Consider the following 17,456-nt stretch of genomic DNA (forward strand, 5'->3'; position numbering starts at 1 on the left):
CTCATGTAGTAATCTCATTGTTATTTTTATTAAATGGTCAATGTTGATAATTAATTAGTTTTTTCTCCTTTGTTCGAGTTTGAACTCAAGACTTCCAACTCCTTATTGTTAGCTCAAACTAGTTGAGATATCCAACCCCTGGTATAATCATCTCGTATTATATATCTTACATCATAAATAAATAAACAAATAAATAAAGGAAAAGAGAAATGATATTTGTACATCCACTTTATAACAACTTTCTCTCTCATACTCACATTATGTTTTTATTCTCTCTCTTCCTTTTTCTCTCTCCATTGTTTTTACCAATGAAAAGTGAGAAAAAATAATTTGTACCAAAAGTTATCTAAAATGGTTGTTCAAATATCACTACTGAAAGGAAAATTATACAAATGTGACACAGAATTCTGTGACAGCAGGGACATGCTGGGAATCTAATAAATAAATTACTAACAAATTTAAGATATATGGTTTACATTGTTTATAAGCAAAATTAATGTTTGGCGAAGTGGTTGAATATAATTGTTAAGAACAAATATCATAATCTCCACATAAATAATTATAGGCTAAAATATGGTTTTGGTCCTTGCAAATATGCCTCGTTTTGGTTTTAGTCCCTGCAAAAAAAAATTGTTGTTTTTGGTCCCTGCAAATATGTCTCATTTTGGTTTTGGTCCCTGGCTCCACTTTTGTGATGATTTGCACACGTGGCACATGATGACTGAACCCATTTATTAGAGAAATAGTCCCTGCAAAATCTTTTGATTTTGAAAAAGGTCCCTGCAGGGACTATTTCCAAAAACAAAATATTTTACAGGGACCAAAAACAATAAAAAAAAATTTACAGGGACTAAAACCAAAACGAGGCATATTTGCAGGGACCAAAACCATATTTTAGCCATAATTATATTACACATTTTAGAACGCAAAATAGATATAATCCTACAATTCTTATCCTCTGCTTGCCTACACAAAATAAGGATCCTTAATTGCTTATTTTTTTCCCTTATTAATCACTCATTTTCCTATTTTATAGGATGCAAAGTATTACAAAAAACCAATACGGTAAAAGATGTACTCCAATGAGTACAACTCATATGGTAAAAGGTTGCATGGACATTTGATATGTTATTGCGAATTTGAACTTGCATTTCTCCACTACTTAGCAGTGTGTGTGAGTTTCGCCACTAAACTATTTAAAATAAAATTAGACTCACTAAAAAATGTCTATCATTTAAACATGTATTTTGTCAACTTAGTTATTTAGCATGACGCATGCATTTTACATCTCTTATTCCAGTAAGTGCCAAAATTAAAGTGAACGGACTTAAAATGATAGGAGTAGCATCTAAAATAAATAAATAGAGACTGATACATATGATATGACAGGAACCAAAAGCACTATTAACTCTAAATTAAAATTTTATAGATCAGGCGACAACACTTCGTCCACAAACACGCTTGACGCTACAATCGATCAAAGATCCTCTAGGACTGCTTGAAGAAAAAAAAAGGATCATCACTCCAAAAATACATTCCAAAGAGAGAGATAGATACAACTGGTGAAGGAGGGAGAAGGATGGAAAGGAATCATCAGTATAGATAATAGCGAAATAGATAAAATCTTTTCGTCTGCTACATGCTCTGAAAGAGAGAATTTTTTAAATTCCAAAAAGGACAACATACATAGCTAAACAAGGCTAATTAAAGTTTAAAACACTAGATAAAAAAATAAAAAAATAATGTTACTAATAAATATATTTATTAAAATGCAAGAAAGGACACATTTCTGAAACTACATTCACTTCCTTATCAACTTTGCTCTACCAAACCCCTTTGAGATTTGAAGTCGATCTGTTATACCAAGATGTGCCATAAGAAGCCATACATGTGTTAATAATTCACCACCATGCCTTAGATGTTGAGCATGATGAATTACCTGACAATGGCAAGCAGCATAAGCTAGCATTTCAACCCAAACTTGAGTTATAAACTTCCACATCTCTTTTGTCTCCCATTCTACATCATCATTCCTTATCTCCCTTACATTTTTAGCCAACCTGAATGCATCAAATAGTACAGATTTGCTTCTGTCACCTTTCACCTTTGAAGGACTAACTTTATCGATATCTCGGCTCACTTTGTGTAGTATTCTACACACTTGCTTCTCATCTTGTATAGAATGCCTATCCTTCACAAATTCAGTTGCCTCAGCACATGTATCTTGGAATCTTATCTCACCAATTCCATTAGGCAACATAGATGGTCTCATAACAAGAAGATATAACATATACTCTGATAAACATTTGCTTGCTTCTTTATAACTTAAAACCCTTCCCTTTTCCAAAACTTCTTCGTCTGATTCAGAATTATAACATATATTTGTTGCAATATGCCATAAAATAATGCTTTGATCAAATTCTACCTCCACACTCCATCTTAATTTCCTTATCATTGTCTCCACCTTCTCCTCGTCCTCAATTTGTGCCTTTAGCTCTGATTTTAATCTTTCCAAAACTTTGTCACCCCTATGGTTACAAAATCTTGTGATATTTTTCGCAAACTCATCTTCTCCCATGTTTATCCCCTCTTTTATTTTATCCACAAAGTCTTCAAAGATTATTTCCTTCAGATCATCTGTAATAGCAATGTAAAAGTTAGTCAGAAAAATTACCTTCAATGGTCTTTTTAGAGAATCGATAAACTAACTACCTACCAACAAACTCTAACTAACTTCTATATTTCTATTACCTTCGACGGTCTTTGTATTTGTGTGCTTGTACTTCTGATAGGACAGCCAAGCACCTGTAATTATTTTAGCAAGAGCACACTTTGCTGCTCTCTTTTTGAATGCTTTTCCAGTACTAGAACCAAATTTGAGTCTTAAAAACTTGCCAACGTTGCTGTGTCTTTCTTTTCTAGCCTTCGATATGCAAAAGCTTATGAGGTTGAATTGACCGGTGCTGCATGACCATCTCTTCTTATACTTGACAGATTGAATTAATGAAATTACCTTACTACTTACCTTATTCTTGTGCATACTCAACCAAAGAATTGTCCAGTCAGAAAACAGCACCAAAATTACTGAATATATTTCAAGGATGATAGCTCCAATAAGCAACACACTCGTGATGAACACATCCATTTTTGGATATTGATTCTTCTCCATGACAAAGAAAACAGATAACACACTAATAGTACAAGATAAAGTGACAAAACGAAGAAAACAACCCACCAAAGAATAAACAGTCGCGGCCTTTGTGTAGAACACATCATACATAAAACCAAGCTCAATTTCCATAACTTCAAACCCTTTCTTTCCATTTCCACTCAATAGAGAAGATCTGCTTTCCGAAACATCTTGAAAACTCAAGATGAGATCTGCAAACAGAAGCTTAGAAATCTTCAAGAATTTGTGTGCTTTTCTTACAGTTATTGCAGGACCATATATGTCATGATCAGTTTCTGGCAATGGGATGTTGATGTCACCTTGCGAAGGTGCGTGAGTATGATCAACACCAGTACCACCAGCTGCAGGAGTTTGAATCAGGCCTTGTACATCAACATCATACCCTTCATAAGAAGCTGAATTGTATGCTTCCATATATCTTGCATAATTAGGCCCTGAATCGGGATCAGGAAACAAAGACTCTTTGAATTGTTGGCTACTTGCACACCACAAAACCCAAATCCTTTCTCCGATTTTGATAAAACCGGCAATGAATATCGGTACTGCCAAAATGTTAAGATCAGCATTTGTCCATGATCTAAGAAAGGTTAAAAATGCAACCACAACTTGTCCGATATAAGTAACCAAACGCCTACTCCAAAGTGCATTGTCTTCCATAGAGTAAGCAGTAATAGTATCAGAACCACCAAGGTGAATGAGAAGAAGTGGACCCCACAAAGCGATAATGACATACTTTGGTTCCACAAAATCATCTTTGTTTTCTCCCTCTTTACTTGAAAGAACACCAAGTGAGGTTGTTGCAAACCAATCTGCAAACAAATAAGCAGACCATAGTATGATTCTAAGATAGATGCTTGTGTAGAACTTTCTCTTGTTTCCAAACAATAAGAGAATGCATTGGATGCCGAGGCTTAACACAACCATAAAACGAAGATTCCAATTGCTCCAAAATTTCTGTAAACTTTCTGGAAAAATATGCATCATGCCTCTCCTCTGTGTCAAAGCTAAACTGCTAAGAACTGAAATCAAACAACCAACCATACATGAAAAGGTAGAGATTAATTTAAGCTTTCATTTTGGAACTATATACATTACCAAAAACTGTGTGCAAAATGTATGTAATGAAGGTAAAAGGAAAAGGAAAAAAAAAAAGTAAATAAGTTGAAGTCTTACTTGTAACCAGCATCCTAGATTATTTGTTTTGTACTATGTTGTCTTCAAATTGCATTGTACTGCTAAAAAGAGAAGGCTACTTAGGAATTGACTTGAGAGTGTTTTCTTCTATAAATTGGTTATCTTTTACTCAACTTTTACATTAATTTTTTTAATGAAAACAACTTAAACAAGAAAGATTGGCCAAAGGAGTCATAGACTTATAGCACAATCAAAATCACCATCTTACCATTATATTAGTTTTCAAATGGTTCACATATAAAACATAACACATCTTACCATTATTAATATATGTTATATAGGTTTACAAAATACTTCGATATGCGATGAGAAAAAAAAAAGACTTAGAAAGTAAACGATTAGACTTTGATTAATCAAAAATATAAATAATTTCGTGTGAACATTGTACACATGCTCCTAAAAATATACTAGTATTAGTCTATGGTTATCCAATCTTCCAAGTTGTCTTGAGTTTTTTAATTAGTAATCCACAGCTCACTCAGATATGCATTCTCATATTTAATACAACTTTTTTTTTTTTTAACCTATCGAATCTACTATGAGACTAATCTTTGAGAATTGGCAGCAAGACATTTGATATTGTTTATTTTAGAAGACTATGCTATTCTCAAATGGCAGGACACTAGGAATGAAACTAAAAGATTCTTTTCTCACGGAGAGTCGTGTTATTATCAATTCTACAATTACCATGCTGATACACCTTGTTGAATTTTTTTAACAAAGATAACAATCTCAATTTTTGAATTAAATGCATTTTTAAGGGGACTTGAATGCATTTTTAGTTTCTCTATTTTACTCAAATATGTGTTAGTCCCTTCATTTTTAAAATTGCATCTTTGTCCCCTCTACTTCACAACTTTTAAGATCATCCTTGTTAAATTTTAATTTTTTTTTCATGTGGCATCATCACTTTAAACATGATGCCACATTATTTCTATGTCAAAAATAGAGAAGTCAATTCATTAGTATGTCATAATGATGAGGTCACATCAACAAAAGTTGTTAAACAAGGGGAAAAAATTTAATTTTAACATGTGAGGACTAAAGCTTTAATTTAGACAAAATAAGGGTTTCAAGAGTGAATTTAACCAATTCGGGTGTCTCAAATGTTAACTTCAAATTTTTCATATTTTTTACAGATCTGATTAATTGATCAATCTAAACAAATCTCGCCCGGATTGATCAATAGGGAGAGAATAAAAACTAAAAAGAAAATTGGGAGCTTTTAAGAACCTTGGGTAAAAATCTCAAGTAAATTTGCATTGTAATTATCATATACGGCTACAACTCCTGTTGCACCTTTCTTGTTTCTAACCCAGTTGCATATTAATATGGTGTGCTATTTGAATGATCATTTGCATGATAACTTATAGGATAACCATAAACTTGCAAAGAAAAATAGATATTGACATGAAAACTAAAATAATATAGAGATAAAATAAAAACATAATATGAGTATGAGAAAATTGTCACAAATTGATTGTACAAATATGTTGCTATTTATTTTATATTTGCCAAAGTCAATACCTGGTTCGTGGAAACAAACCAAGTACTTGGTAGAAATCTCTTCACGTGAAACAGCAAGATTCTAGATCACCAGAGAATAGATCCGCTAATAACTTAAGTCAATGGATTATGGTATAGAAAGAAAAAAAAAAACATGTGTATGAATCATCTCAATTTTCTTAAAATTGTTCACACATATTTAAAAATTAATAAACTAAATTAAGTAACAGGAGGCACATTTTACTTGATAATTTTATATTTGCACAATAACAGCCAAATGATGTTTCAGCAAGAGAGGAAGGATAGTGACTTACCAATCTGGACTAGAAAAATGTTGTCAGCCTGGAAAATCCTTCCAAACTACTATGTTGTCTAAGTTGACCCCATGTATGGTTTTGTCCAAAAATTCACCAGAAATTCATTTCCATATTTACAGAAAGCAGTGAGTCGGTTTTTTCAAAGGGGACCGACAAAATATCAACAGAAGCAACTGACAGCAAGTGCTGATTGCCTTCTGCGAGAAACACTTCTGTTTCCTTAAACGAGGAAAAGAGAACACCATGGTTAACATTGAGATTTATATCGTTGGGATTGTTTTCTGGACTGCAACTGCTGCACTATCTGTGTTGGCGTTTATATCACTACGCTTGGATTATCTTCTCTCCGAAGGTGAAGATAAAGTTGAGTGGATAGAAAGAAAATTGAAGTTACTAAAAGCTCTCTTAGAGGATCATAGTCAACTTGTGAAGAAACGAGAAGAAGCAGAATCACGAGTCCGTTCTTTCTGGGATATAGAAAACTTGTCTGAAATTCATCATCAGCTAAGTATAGCTGAGAGTGAATGGATAGAATCAACAAGAGATGTTGTCAGTAAAGCAGAAGGTTGTGTCGCCGAGTACAAAAAACAAAGCCCGGGATTGTTTTGGAGTGCTATTACAGTTATCTTTAGATTGATGACCATTAAAGATGTTCTCCGACAAATAGATGATGTTGAAAATGAGCTAACACTTAGTTTTGAAAAGAGAAATGAAAATGCCAAATACATCCATATGTCAATGGAGAAATCAAGGTCAAAGAGTAGAAGTCTTCTGGATCAATTTACATTTGAAGAGGAGGATAGATCTGTAGCTAGAGAGGTCCACACATCTGTAGCAGCTCAAAACCAAATGCAGAAAAAGCCTTCAATAAGTTTTGATCAATTGATGAATAAGAGCGTGGCAATGGACCTATTTTCTGGCATGGAAGAGAGATGGTCGATATACCTTCTACTTCCACTGCATGCTTTCCTGAAGGATTTGCGTCAGCTTCAGTTAATAACAGAAACTGAAAAGCAATGGAAAACAGTAGCTGGAGAAATAATTGAAGATGCAGAGATCTACATTAGCAACTACTTATGGTGGTTTGAAACTTTCGGCATACTGAAGAAATCCAAGATGAACATTCCATTAATTACAAATCATTTCAGAAAGGATATGAAGCTCATTGTAACTGGGTTTGAGGATCTTCTCAAGTACAACTTAACTTTCATTGACAGAGCTGCAGAAAAGTCAACCTTCCACCCTATTACAGATGACAGAGAAATTGCATCAACCATTGCAAGCATTGAAAGCAAGCTGAGAGATATGGACACAAGCTCACAGCAAGTGGCTAAAGAGAACTTAAAGTGTGATAAATTGAAAGAAATGCATAAGCAGCTTAAGGAAGCAGAAAAAACAGAAGGGCGAAATGCTTGTGTAAAGGAACTAAAGTCCATCACTCAGAAGCTGGACAATTTGCTGGACAATTTTCAAGAATGGAATGTGACTGAACCTGTGGAATATCAAAGTGAGATAGGAAATGCTATCAATCTTCTTCAGAATTTAATAAAAACTTGCACCATCAAAAGACAGGAGTCAACCAAATTAGTTGGTTGTAAAAAAGAAGAGCAAGATTTGGTCTCAAAGTTGACCTCAGGGAGTGGTAGTAATCCTTCCGCACTTTCCATTGTGGGGATGAAAGGTGTGGGGAAGACAACTCTGGCAAAGGTAGTTTATTACAACAAAGATATAGTCGAGCACTTCCCTGTCCGTGTCTGGGTGACAGTAACTGAAGGAGCAGTTAACAGAGCAAAAGCTCTGCTCATGAAAAGGGATGGGACTAAAGACCAGACATTGTATTTGATCAATGTATGTGATCAATTGAAAGAGAAGCTATGCCTTGTCGTTCTCGATAATGTCTCAAAAACAACAGATTTAGATAAGCTATATAGATTATTATATGGATCTGGATGGACAGATGGGAGCAGGATAGTGCTGACAACACGCTTTAAGGATGTGGCTTTGCATGCCAACAACAGTAGCACCCCTCACCATATTCGACTGCTAATGAAGGAAGAGAGTTGGATGTTATTTCAGAAGGTGGCCAGCAGAAGGTTAGAACCAAAAGAGGAAAGTTTAGCAAAAAAGTTAGTGGGAAAATGTGGGGGCTTACCATTGGCCATCTTATCTCTTGGGTGTGTCATATCAGCGAATGGTACAACTCCAACGAGTTTATCATGGGTGCTTGACCAAATCAATCATGGCCATTTCAAAAAATATTGGCTGCAACCAAAAGATAACAGGGAAGAGTTGAGTAATACTATGAGGGACTGTCTCTATTGCTTTACAAACTTCCCATTAGACTATGAAATCCCAGCAAGGAGATTAGTCAATCTATGGGTTGGAGAAGGATTGGTACAACAAAACAACGGAAAGACACCTGAAGACACTGCAGAGAGTTATCTAGAAGAGTTGATAGACAGCAACATGATTCAAGTAGTGGCACTAAAGGGAAATGGAAAGATTAAGACATGCCGCCTGCCGAGTATGCTCAGAGAAATCATCTTGCAAAATAACAACAGAACAAGCCAAAGTCGGTACTTGGGTACACATTTAGAGCGGCGAATTTCCTATCATTTTTACGATCATGGCCTTAATGAAAACTCGGCCCAAGCTTTCAGCAAGAAAGGAACTCCCCTGTCTGTTCTTTTCTTTGACAAGCGAGAGGGATGTAAACCAGGAGAACATGTAGGTAAGATCCTTTCAACGAGCATTGCAGATCAGCAGTTCCTAGAGACCAGAGTTCTTGATCTTGAATGCATATTCAGACCACAGTTGCCCAAGACTTTAAGTAAGCTCAATAATCTGAAGTATCTTAGCTTAAGATGGACTTACTTGGAGGAATTACCCCCATGCATATGCAAACTTCAGGAGCTGGAAACACTAGATTTAAAGCATACATGTATCAATTACATCCCTAGCTCAATCTGGGAATTGAAAAAACTGAAGAAATTATATCTACCCCAAAATTATCGAAGTAAACTTGAGGGCAAGCCGAGGGGACACTTTAATGAAATTCTTCACATACTATGGGGTGTGTTCTTGTATGGGAACTACCCTCTTCTTCATTACCTTCACAAGCTGAAGAACCTTCAAAAATTAAAATTAGCTTTCCAATTGAAAATATCAGAGCAAGAGACACTTGCAGAGAAGATTGTGAAGCTTGAACAACTTCATTCACTGACACTCAAATCAGTGGATGAAACTGGTGATCCTAAAAAACTTAAATGGATTAATATGTCAAAGCTGGATAATCTCTCGTCCCTCCGTTTGTTTGGCAAATTAGAAGACAAAATTCGTACAAGCCTCCTTCCTATAAATCTCACTGAACTCACCTTGACAGCTTCACAGCTATCAGTTGATCCGATGCCACAGTTGCAGAACCTGAAAAAGCTTAAGTCATTGTGTTTTTATGCTGACTCTTTTATAGAGAAGAGGATGGTTTGTACCTCAAGAGGCTTTGAACAACTTCAAGTGCTAAGATTCTGGAATTTGGAGAGGCTGGAAGAGTGGGATGTTAAGGAAGGAGCAATGCCTAGCCTCATGGAATTTGAAGCCCGGTCCTGCATAAACTTCGCATTTCCCAGTGGATTGAAGCATGTGAAGACTATTCGAACGATAAAGTTACGTAAAATGAATAATCCATTCGTGAAAAACATGTGGTTATATCGTAAGAAGGCGTTATTGGTTAATGTTGAGATTAATTAAGCTTGATGGATACTCATTCTGGATCAAAGCCTTCGATTTCAAAGAGGTATGCTTTCCCACTTCTGTCTTAAGTCTCCTAGAATGATAGTTTACTTCACTTCACTGCAACTTGTGACAGGCTTGTTCTCATTTTTGTTATTTGAATATGCATCAGAACAAGACAGACAAGAAATGTCGAGGGTGTTGGTGAATTAATATTTTCAGTTTTCAAAGTAGCTCCATGTTCCTTCTCAAACTGTCAAAATAAGTGAAGGCCTTTTAAGTTATGACTTTATGAAGGCTCTCCATGTAAGATGTTATGTTATATTGTTATTTTCACTTTGTTTTCTGTGTTGTCAGTAATTGCATTGTTGTTTTAGAACAATGTTAATTTACATGTCTAAATTGTTGTAAACAATTGATGGAACGATTGTTGTGTTATTGAATAATAGTGTGGGTATTTCGCAATGGTGTTTATTTCTAAGACTATTCCATTGCAAACAATTCATTGAAGAGAAGGAAAACAGTCTTGTTAAACTTTAAAGTAAGTGAAGGTTTATCAACCCTCGTTTAATTTTAAGTTTATCATGACCTTAAGCCATTAGAATTCATAGGTAAATAAATCCTTGCTCACTTACTTCAGAGACAATTTTGTTTCAAAAGTGTTTTATTCCAAACAAAACCGAGAGGATTCTATCATTTTCTGTTGTTACATTTCATGCTCTTGAAATTACTAGAGGAATAAAGAAAAAGTCTGATTGCATTGTTTTTAAGGAAATGATGTAATAGTTACAATTACTAGCAGCAAATCTTAATGCTATGTTTGTTTGAACATTTTAAAGGAGTTATTAAGGGGAAGGAATGGAACGAAGGTTAATTACTCACACCATCTTGTTATCTACATAAACCAATCACTAATCATCTATATCATATCTGTAGTATACTATATATAAAGGAAATATCAAGTTTTGGTATAGCCATTTTTTACAAATTGTAACTTTCAATATATAACGCTTCAAACTTAAAAGAGGAACGTCAACAACACTGAGTTGTTAGTCATAGTCAAGAATTGGATAAGATCTGCAATATATCTGAGTGAGAGACCGATAGCTTAACAAGAATTGTTTTTTAAATAAAAGAGTTCAAAGCAGTGTACCAAAAAAAAAAAGGCATTTCATTAATAGATTAATCAAAGGACCAATTCATTAATTGATGAGCCACTTGATTCGCTTATTTCCTAACAAACCTCATCTCAAGATTGGGAAACCTAACTATAATTCTTTTACAATCATCTACATACAATAGCTCCTAATTCCATAATGTTAGAACTAGGGGAATGGATAAGATCTACAACTGTTTTGCAATCTGTTTCAGTGGTACGTCATCCTAGTAGGCCCTGAGATAGCCACTGCGGCGCAACTAATAAACCGAAGTCTTCACCAATAGGAATCAAAAAGGCATCGGGGAATAGAGTACATATGTACAGGTTGAAATATAGAGCACTATATTTTGGTGCTTGTTTTTACTATACATCTTTTTTTATTTCTAATGAATTTTCATTTCAGAATTAAAGTTTATGCACATTTACACTCGTTCTGACTCGATGGACCAAAACTCAATATCATAGAACCACAAAAAGAAATTTTCATTTTTCACGTCCATGTCGATATTCGATCTATGTTCTTATTCATCTACCAGATAACATAATATGGCGGTAAGCAAGGGTTACTCATTTAATGCAATCCCAATATGGTGCAGAAAAGGAATTCGATAATTTTCTTAAAAAAGAAAATGCAAATGCACCTTGAGGCTTAGACCTCATTGATTTAAGAAAATATTTTCTGATTTTTTTTTCTATTTGTAACTAATAATTATAGAATTAACGCCTTGTTTGCATCCATTTTCTGTTTTCACCGTTTCCTATATGAATCTCAGAAAACAGGGAAAAAAATGAAATAATAAGGTGGAACGCTTTATTTAATTCTGAAGACAATATCATATTTCAGGCCCTTATCCAACCAGTAACATTTTCAATAATGCAAAGCTAATACAATTTTAAAATTTTAAATGAATTTGGCATACTGTTATCTGAGTAGAGCACAACTCTTCCTTTAAAGCCTCGACTTCGATTTTTGCGATTCCTTAGACCAGTCTGGAGGAAGTATTTTGTACTCTTGGACTTGCTCTGACTCCTTGCTTTCATCTTCGCCAAGAATGTCCTTAGAGAATGCATTTGGATTGGCTTTTATGCAACTCTGCAGAGCAATAAATGGATTTACACAGTCCGAGCCCTGCAAAATTGGAGCAATATCACATTTCAACACTTGATGAGAATATAAATACAATACCGGAAAATAAAATTAAAAGTGTTGCTACATGATTACTAATCATACTGATGTTGCAACAGTAAGATTCATGTGCCATTCTGTAGAAGAGCCAAACAACACAACAATTGGAAGGGGAAAAAATGACCACAACTTCCGAGTTGTTAGATCTGTTCCAAGCCATTTGCTTCAAAAATGACAGGTACTAAAAAATTTGACAAGTTTTATCCAAAGACTCTGAAAGAATCAGTAGAAAGACTGACAACAAAATTGTGAAAAAATTGAATACATAATCTAGGGTTATTTTTTAATTGCAGTTTTAAAAACTGTATTTCCATTAAAATTAAAACTTGTTTTCAAAACAATTTTTCTATTTAATAAGAACCAAAAAACAAAAACAACCTAGAATTGTTTTGTTTACACATTTTATTTGGTTGTGTTTTCTAGTCTGCCAGCAGCAGATAACCTCCACCATTACCACTCAGCATCTGCTGCTGCCAAATGCCCTCTAGTCTACCACCGCCATTGACCCCTGCATCCTTCTTTTTCTAAACAAATTCTTGAAACAAATTTTCCAGACATGTTTTTTCTGTTTGCTCACCTCTGAAATCATTTTTCAAATTAATCTTATCAAATAGAATATTTTTGTTCCGAAAAGAAGTTTCTCAAAATTATTTATAAAACCATTTTCAAAAAATAGAAATAAGAACTCAAGCAAACAGGCCTCTTTGTTGCAAGGCTCCTAGGATGTAAATAACGTGTAACCAAATTCAGTCCGCAGCCGTGACTGAGACTGTGAAATCAAGATTTTTTGATATAATTACGGTTGCAATTATGGTTGCATCAGCGGTATTTGACAATAATTTTCCGTAATATTACGAACTGCAACTGAAACTTAAAACCTTGGGTGTAACCAATAGTTGAAAAAACACTATTATAATTAGGGTTTGGCCTAACTCAATCTTACAAAACAGGCTTGTAAGGTGGAGGATTGCCCTCACTTATAAACCCATGTTCAGTTCTATATCTTTTCCAATGTGGGACTCTTAACAAAGCTTACGATAACAGTGTTTCAATTCATTAGTCTCGCAACAAATTGATTATGTAGATTGTAGAGTTTTCAACAACCAACGGCCAAATCAGTTGCACATCACACTTCTACTGTACTACATTGTACTGTATCTATCTCTTCTTTCAGGAATCATAAACTCAAACTCTAAAATAATGAGGAAATTCAATGACACTGTAAGAATAAAACAAATTATGAAGAAAAACATTAGACACACCTTTTCTTCAGAAGTGCTCTTGAGAAAACAAAGGAAAGCCTCTGAGAATTGAAACCCACAAGGACCACTTCTTAAGTCAGCAATACAAGGACATTCAAGAGCTTTCTGAGCCATTTCCTCAACATTCTAAAAAAATTAATCGAATTCCAATTTTTCATTGATTTGTTCATTCACCCAACTCGCCAAAGTTGATTTTGATCATTAAAATGTAGACAAACAAAACAGTAAACTACCAAATTCGTCCCTGAATTTGTACAGAGCTCTCAAACAAGTCCCTCAGATTATGAATATTTCAAAACATCATTGACTCTATCAAATTTTACTCATATTAGTTAGTCCCTCTGAGAGTCGGGAACTAAATTGATAGAAAGCTGTTACATATAGGGACGTAATTGATATTATGCGGTTAAAATATAGAGACCAAACCGACAATTTAATAGAGTCGGGGACTTTTTTGAAACATTCATAATTCCAGGACTTATTTGACAGTGGCGTACAACGTTAAGTACTAATTTGATGGTTTAGTTGCAAACAAACCTCAGTGTTTTGGCTTCCATAAGCTGCAGCTTCTGAAATAAATGAACAGAAACAAAATTGAAGTGAGATTTCAGCTAGACATTAACACAAACAGTTGGAGTGCATGAAAATGAAACGTGAAAAAATAAAGAAGATGAACCTGCGATGACAGATTCCAAGGAAGTGGAATCAGAGGAACTGGAATTTGATACAACTGCGGTGGTGGTGGTGGTGGTGGTTTGTGGCTGTGCTTCCGCGCTTTCAGCTTGACCCATCTTCTTGATTATTGTACTTGTTGAATAATCAAAGATTCAAATATCAAAACCCAATTCTTCTTCTTATAGTTTATTCCATGACCCTCTTTTTTTTTTTTGGTCAAGTCCTAAACTCCTTTTTCTTCAACCAAACAAAAAAGTTTAGAGTTTTGCTGTTTCCACATATAGTATGGCTGTGCCACACCAGTAATTTACGCAAATACCCTCTCGGCAGTTAACTGCCGAGGTTTTTAAGAAACCGGCGGCAGTTAACTACCGAGGAATTCCTCGGTAGTTAACTGCCGAGGAAAATGTTTCATCCGATGAAACAGCTACCTGCTCCCCCTACACACTATTTTTCATCACCTTCATTTCCAACCTCATTTCAATCCCAAAATCCATTTTTTCTATAATCAATTTTTGATCCAAAATCATTCAAGCATCAAGCATAGGAGGTATCAACACACTATTGACGTAAAAAAACAGGTATTGTGCGTTTTATTTGAGTCATTTTTTGGATGTTTTAGGGGTATCTACGTCAGTTACGTAGAACCCTGTCATGGGAATCCTCGGCAGTTAACTGCCGAGGAAAACTTCGGTTGTTTAGTGCCGAGGAAAACCTCGGTAGCTAGGTACCGAGGAACTCTTGGTGAAAATTTTCACCACGAAAAAATGGCAGCCACTGCCAAATTTTCAAAAAAAAAATTCTTTTGTTTTTTTTTTTGTTTTTTTTGTTTTGATTCATTATGGCATTGATGTTTATGCATTACTTAGTTATTAATTCATATTTATGTGTTATTTAATTATAGTAATGGTAAAGAATGCGAAAGATGTTCCGGGAGAGACAAAAGAAAATTTTGTCGAAAATTCCGGAGATGTCAAACCGCCTAATTTTGAAGCGAAAACAAACATAGATGAAGCTTCCGTCCATGTTGAAGCTTCAAAGTATGTTGGCGGCTCCGGTGTACTCCCACTTCAACCCCACGAGGTCGACACGGCTAAGTTTTTTTCAGACGACGTTAAGTCGAAAAATAGAGATGAATTGCTTGAGTGGGTGCGCCGACAAGCAAATAAGGCGGGATTTACCATTGTCACACAAAGATCAAGCTTGATCAATCCAATGTTCCGGCTAGTGTGTGAAAGGAGTGGAAGTCACATAGTTCCGAAAAAAAAACCGAAGCATGCGAACACGGGCTCAAGAAAATGCGGTTGCTTATTCATGATTAGTGGATATCAAAGTAAGCAAACAAAGGAATGGGGATTGAACATTCTTAATGGAGTTCACAACCATCCCATGGAGCCGGCTTTAGAAGGACACATTCTTGCCGGTAGATTAAAGGAGGATGACAGGAAGATCGTACGTGACTTGACCAAGAGCAAGATGCTTCCAAGAAATATTTTGATACACTTGAAGAACCATAGACCACATTGCATGACAAATGTGAAGCAAGTGTACAATGAACGTCAACAAATATGGAAGGCAAATAGGGGTGACAAGAAGCCGTTGCAATTTCTAATCTCGAAGTTGGAGGAGCACAACTATACTTATTACTCAAGAACACAACTTGAAAGTAATACTATTGAAGATATTTTTTGGGCTCATCCAACATCCATTAAATTGTTTAACAATTTTCCAACGGTTTTGGTTATGGACTCCACGTACAAGAACAACATGTATAGGATGCCAATGTTTGAGGTAGTTGGGGTGACTTCAACCGATTTGACATATTCGGTTGGGTTTGGATTTATGACACATGAGAAAGAAGAAAACTTTGTTTGGGTTTTAACAATGTTGCGTAAACTTCTTTCGTCAAAGATGAATATGCCTAAGGTGATTGTTACCGATAGGGATATGTCTTTGATGAAAGCGGTTGCACATGTTTTTCCGGAAAGTTATGCATTGAATTGTTTTTTTCATGTGCAAGCTAATGTTAAACAAAGGTGTGTCTTGAATTGTAAATATCCTTTGTGCTTTAAAAAGGATGGGAAAGAGGTGAGCAATCGGGATGTGGTGAAGAAGATAATGAACGCATGGAAAGCTATGGTTGAATCTCCCAATCAACAATTATATGCAAATGCATTAGTGGAGTTCAAAGATTCATGTAGTGATTTCCCAATTTTTGTAGATTATGCCATGACCACCTTGGATAAAGTGAAGGACAAAATTGTGAGGGCATGGACAGACCATGTGTTGCATCTTGGTTGCAGGACCACAAACAGGGTCGAATCGGCCCATGCTTTGTTGAAGAAATACTTGGACAATAGTGTGGGTGATTTGGGTACTTGTTGGGAGAAAATACATCACATGTTGTTGCTCCAGTTGACCGCTATACAAACATCCTTTGGTCAAAATGTTTGCGTGTTGGAACATAGATTCAAAGATGTCACTTTGTACTCGGGGTTAGGTGGTCATGTGTCTAGAAATGCTTTGGACAACATTGCTTTGGAAGGAAAACGTTGTAGGGAAACATTGTGCATGGACAATGACATTTGTGGTTGTGTTCAAAGGACATCTTATGGACTACCATGTGCATGTGAAATTGCTACAAAACTCCTTCAAGAGAAGCCAATTTTATTGGATGAGATATACCACCATTGGCTTCGGTTATCTATGGGTGAACAAAGTAATGAAGATGCTTTTTGTGTCGAGGTTGAGTTGAAGGCTATTGTAGAGCGTCTAAAGAAACTCCCTTTCCAAATGAAGCTTGAGGTCAAAGAGGGTTGCGGCAATTGGCATTTCCTGAAACCACCTTGATGTCTCCACCACCACGAAAAGTACCAACCAAGGGAGCAAAGAAAAAAGTCGACATTGCGAGGTCTAAAGGAAAAATTACATCGACTAGTCGGATCCCTTCTTCTTGGGAGGTTGTTGATTCCCAAAATCCGGATAGCCAACCGTCACCATCACCAACTACATCATCATATAAAAGGAAAAAAGGTGCTCGTCTTGGTAAAACATCACTTTCCCCACTTCCACCACCTACTCGGTATCCAAAGCCTAAAGCTATCCCGGTTATGCGTCCTATTGATTATATGCCACGCTTCATGCTTCCATTTATTGAAAAAGTGGTGGATGTTATCGGCGATGGACATTGCGGATTCCGGGCTATAGCGGAGTTCATGGGCTTGACCGAAAAAAATCA

General features: G+C 35.6%; 3 protein-coding genes across 3 annotated transcripts; 1 reads left to right on the plus strand and 2 right to left on the minus strand.

The window, feature by feature from the left end:
- Window positions 1–1,645: 1,645 nt before the first annotated feature.
- Window positions 1,646–4,607, minus strand: LOC11428622 (uncharacterized). The gene is made up of 3 exons (XM_003627242.3): window positions 4,364–4,607; window positions 2,752–4,209; window positions 1,646–2,637 (listed from the first exon to the last, which is right to left on the minus strand). Exons 1-3 carry the CDS (start codon window positions 4,374–4,376, stop codon window positions 1,802–1,804), a joined length of 2,307 nt encoding a protein of 768 aa, XP_003627290.2. The 5' UTR covers window positions 4,377–4,607; the 3' UTR covers window positions 1,646–1,801.
- A 1,527-nt stretch (window positions 4,608–6,134) lies between these two features.
- LOC11420698 (probable disease resistance protein RF9) lies at window positions 6,135–10,481 on the plus strand. Its single transcript, XM_003627243.4, has 2 exons — window positions 6,135–10,000; window positions 10,109–10,481. The coding sequence occupies exon 1, from the start codon at window positions 6,451–6,453 to the stop codon at window positions 9,952–9,954; it is 3,504 nt and encodes a 1,167-aa protein (XP_003627291.2). The 5' UTR covers window positions 6,135–6,450; the 3' UTR covers window positions 9,955–10,000; window positions 10,109–10,481.
- Window positions 10,482–11,884: 1,403 nt separating this feature from the next.
- On the minus strand, window positions 11,885–14,447 carry LOC11434049 (mitochondrial intermembrane space import and assembly protein 40 homolog). Its single transcript, XM_003627244.4, has 4 exons — window positions 14,220–14,447; window positions 14,081–14,112; window positions 13,544–13,669; window positions 11,885–12,224 (listed from the first exon to the last, which is right to left on the minus strand). Exons 1-4 carry the CDS (start codon window positions 14,332–14,334, stop codon window positions 12,045–12,047), a joined length of 453 nt encoding a protein of 150 aa, XP_003627292.1. The 5' UTR covers window positions 14,335–14,447; the 3' UTR covers window positions 11,885–12,044.
- Between the last annotated feature and the right edge of the window lie 3,009 nt (window positions 14,448–17,456).

The sequence above is a fragment of the Medicago truncatula genome, chromosome 8, assembly GCF_003473485.1.
Source record: "Medicago truncatula cultivar Jemalong A17 chromosome 8, MtrunA17r5.0-ANR, whole genome shotgun sequence".
Classification (NCBI taxonomy): Eukaryota; Viridiplantae; Streptophyta; class Magnoliopsida; order Fabales; family Fabaceae; genus Medicago; species Medicago truncatula.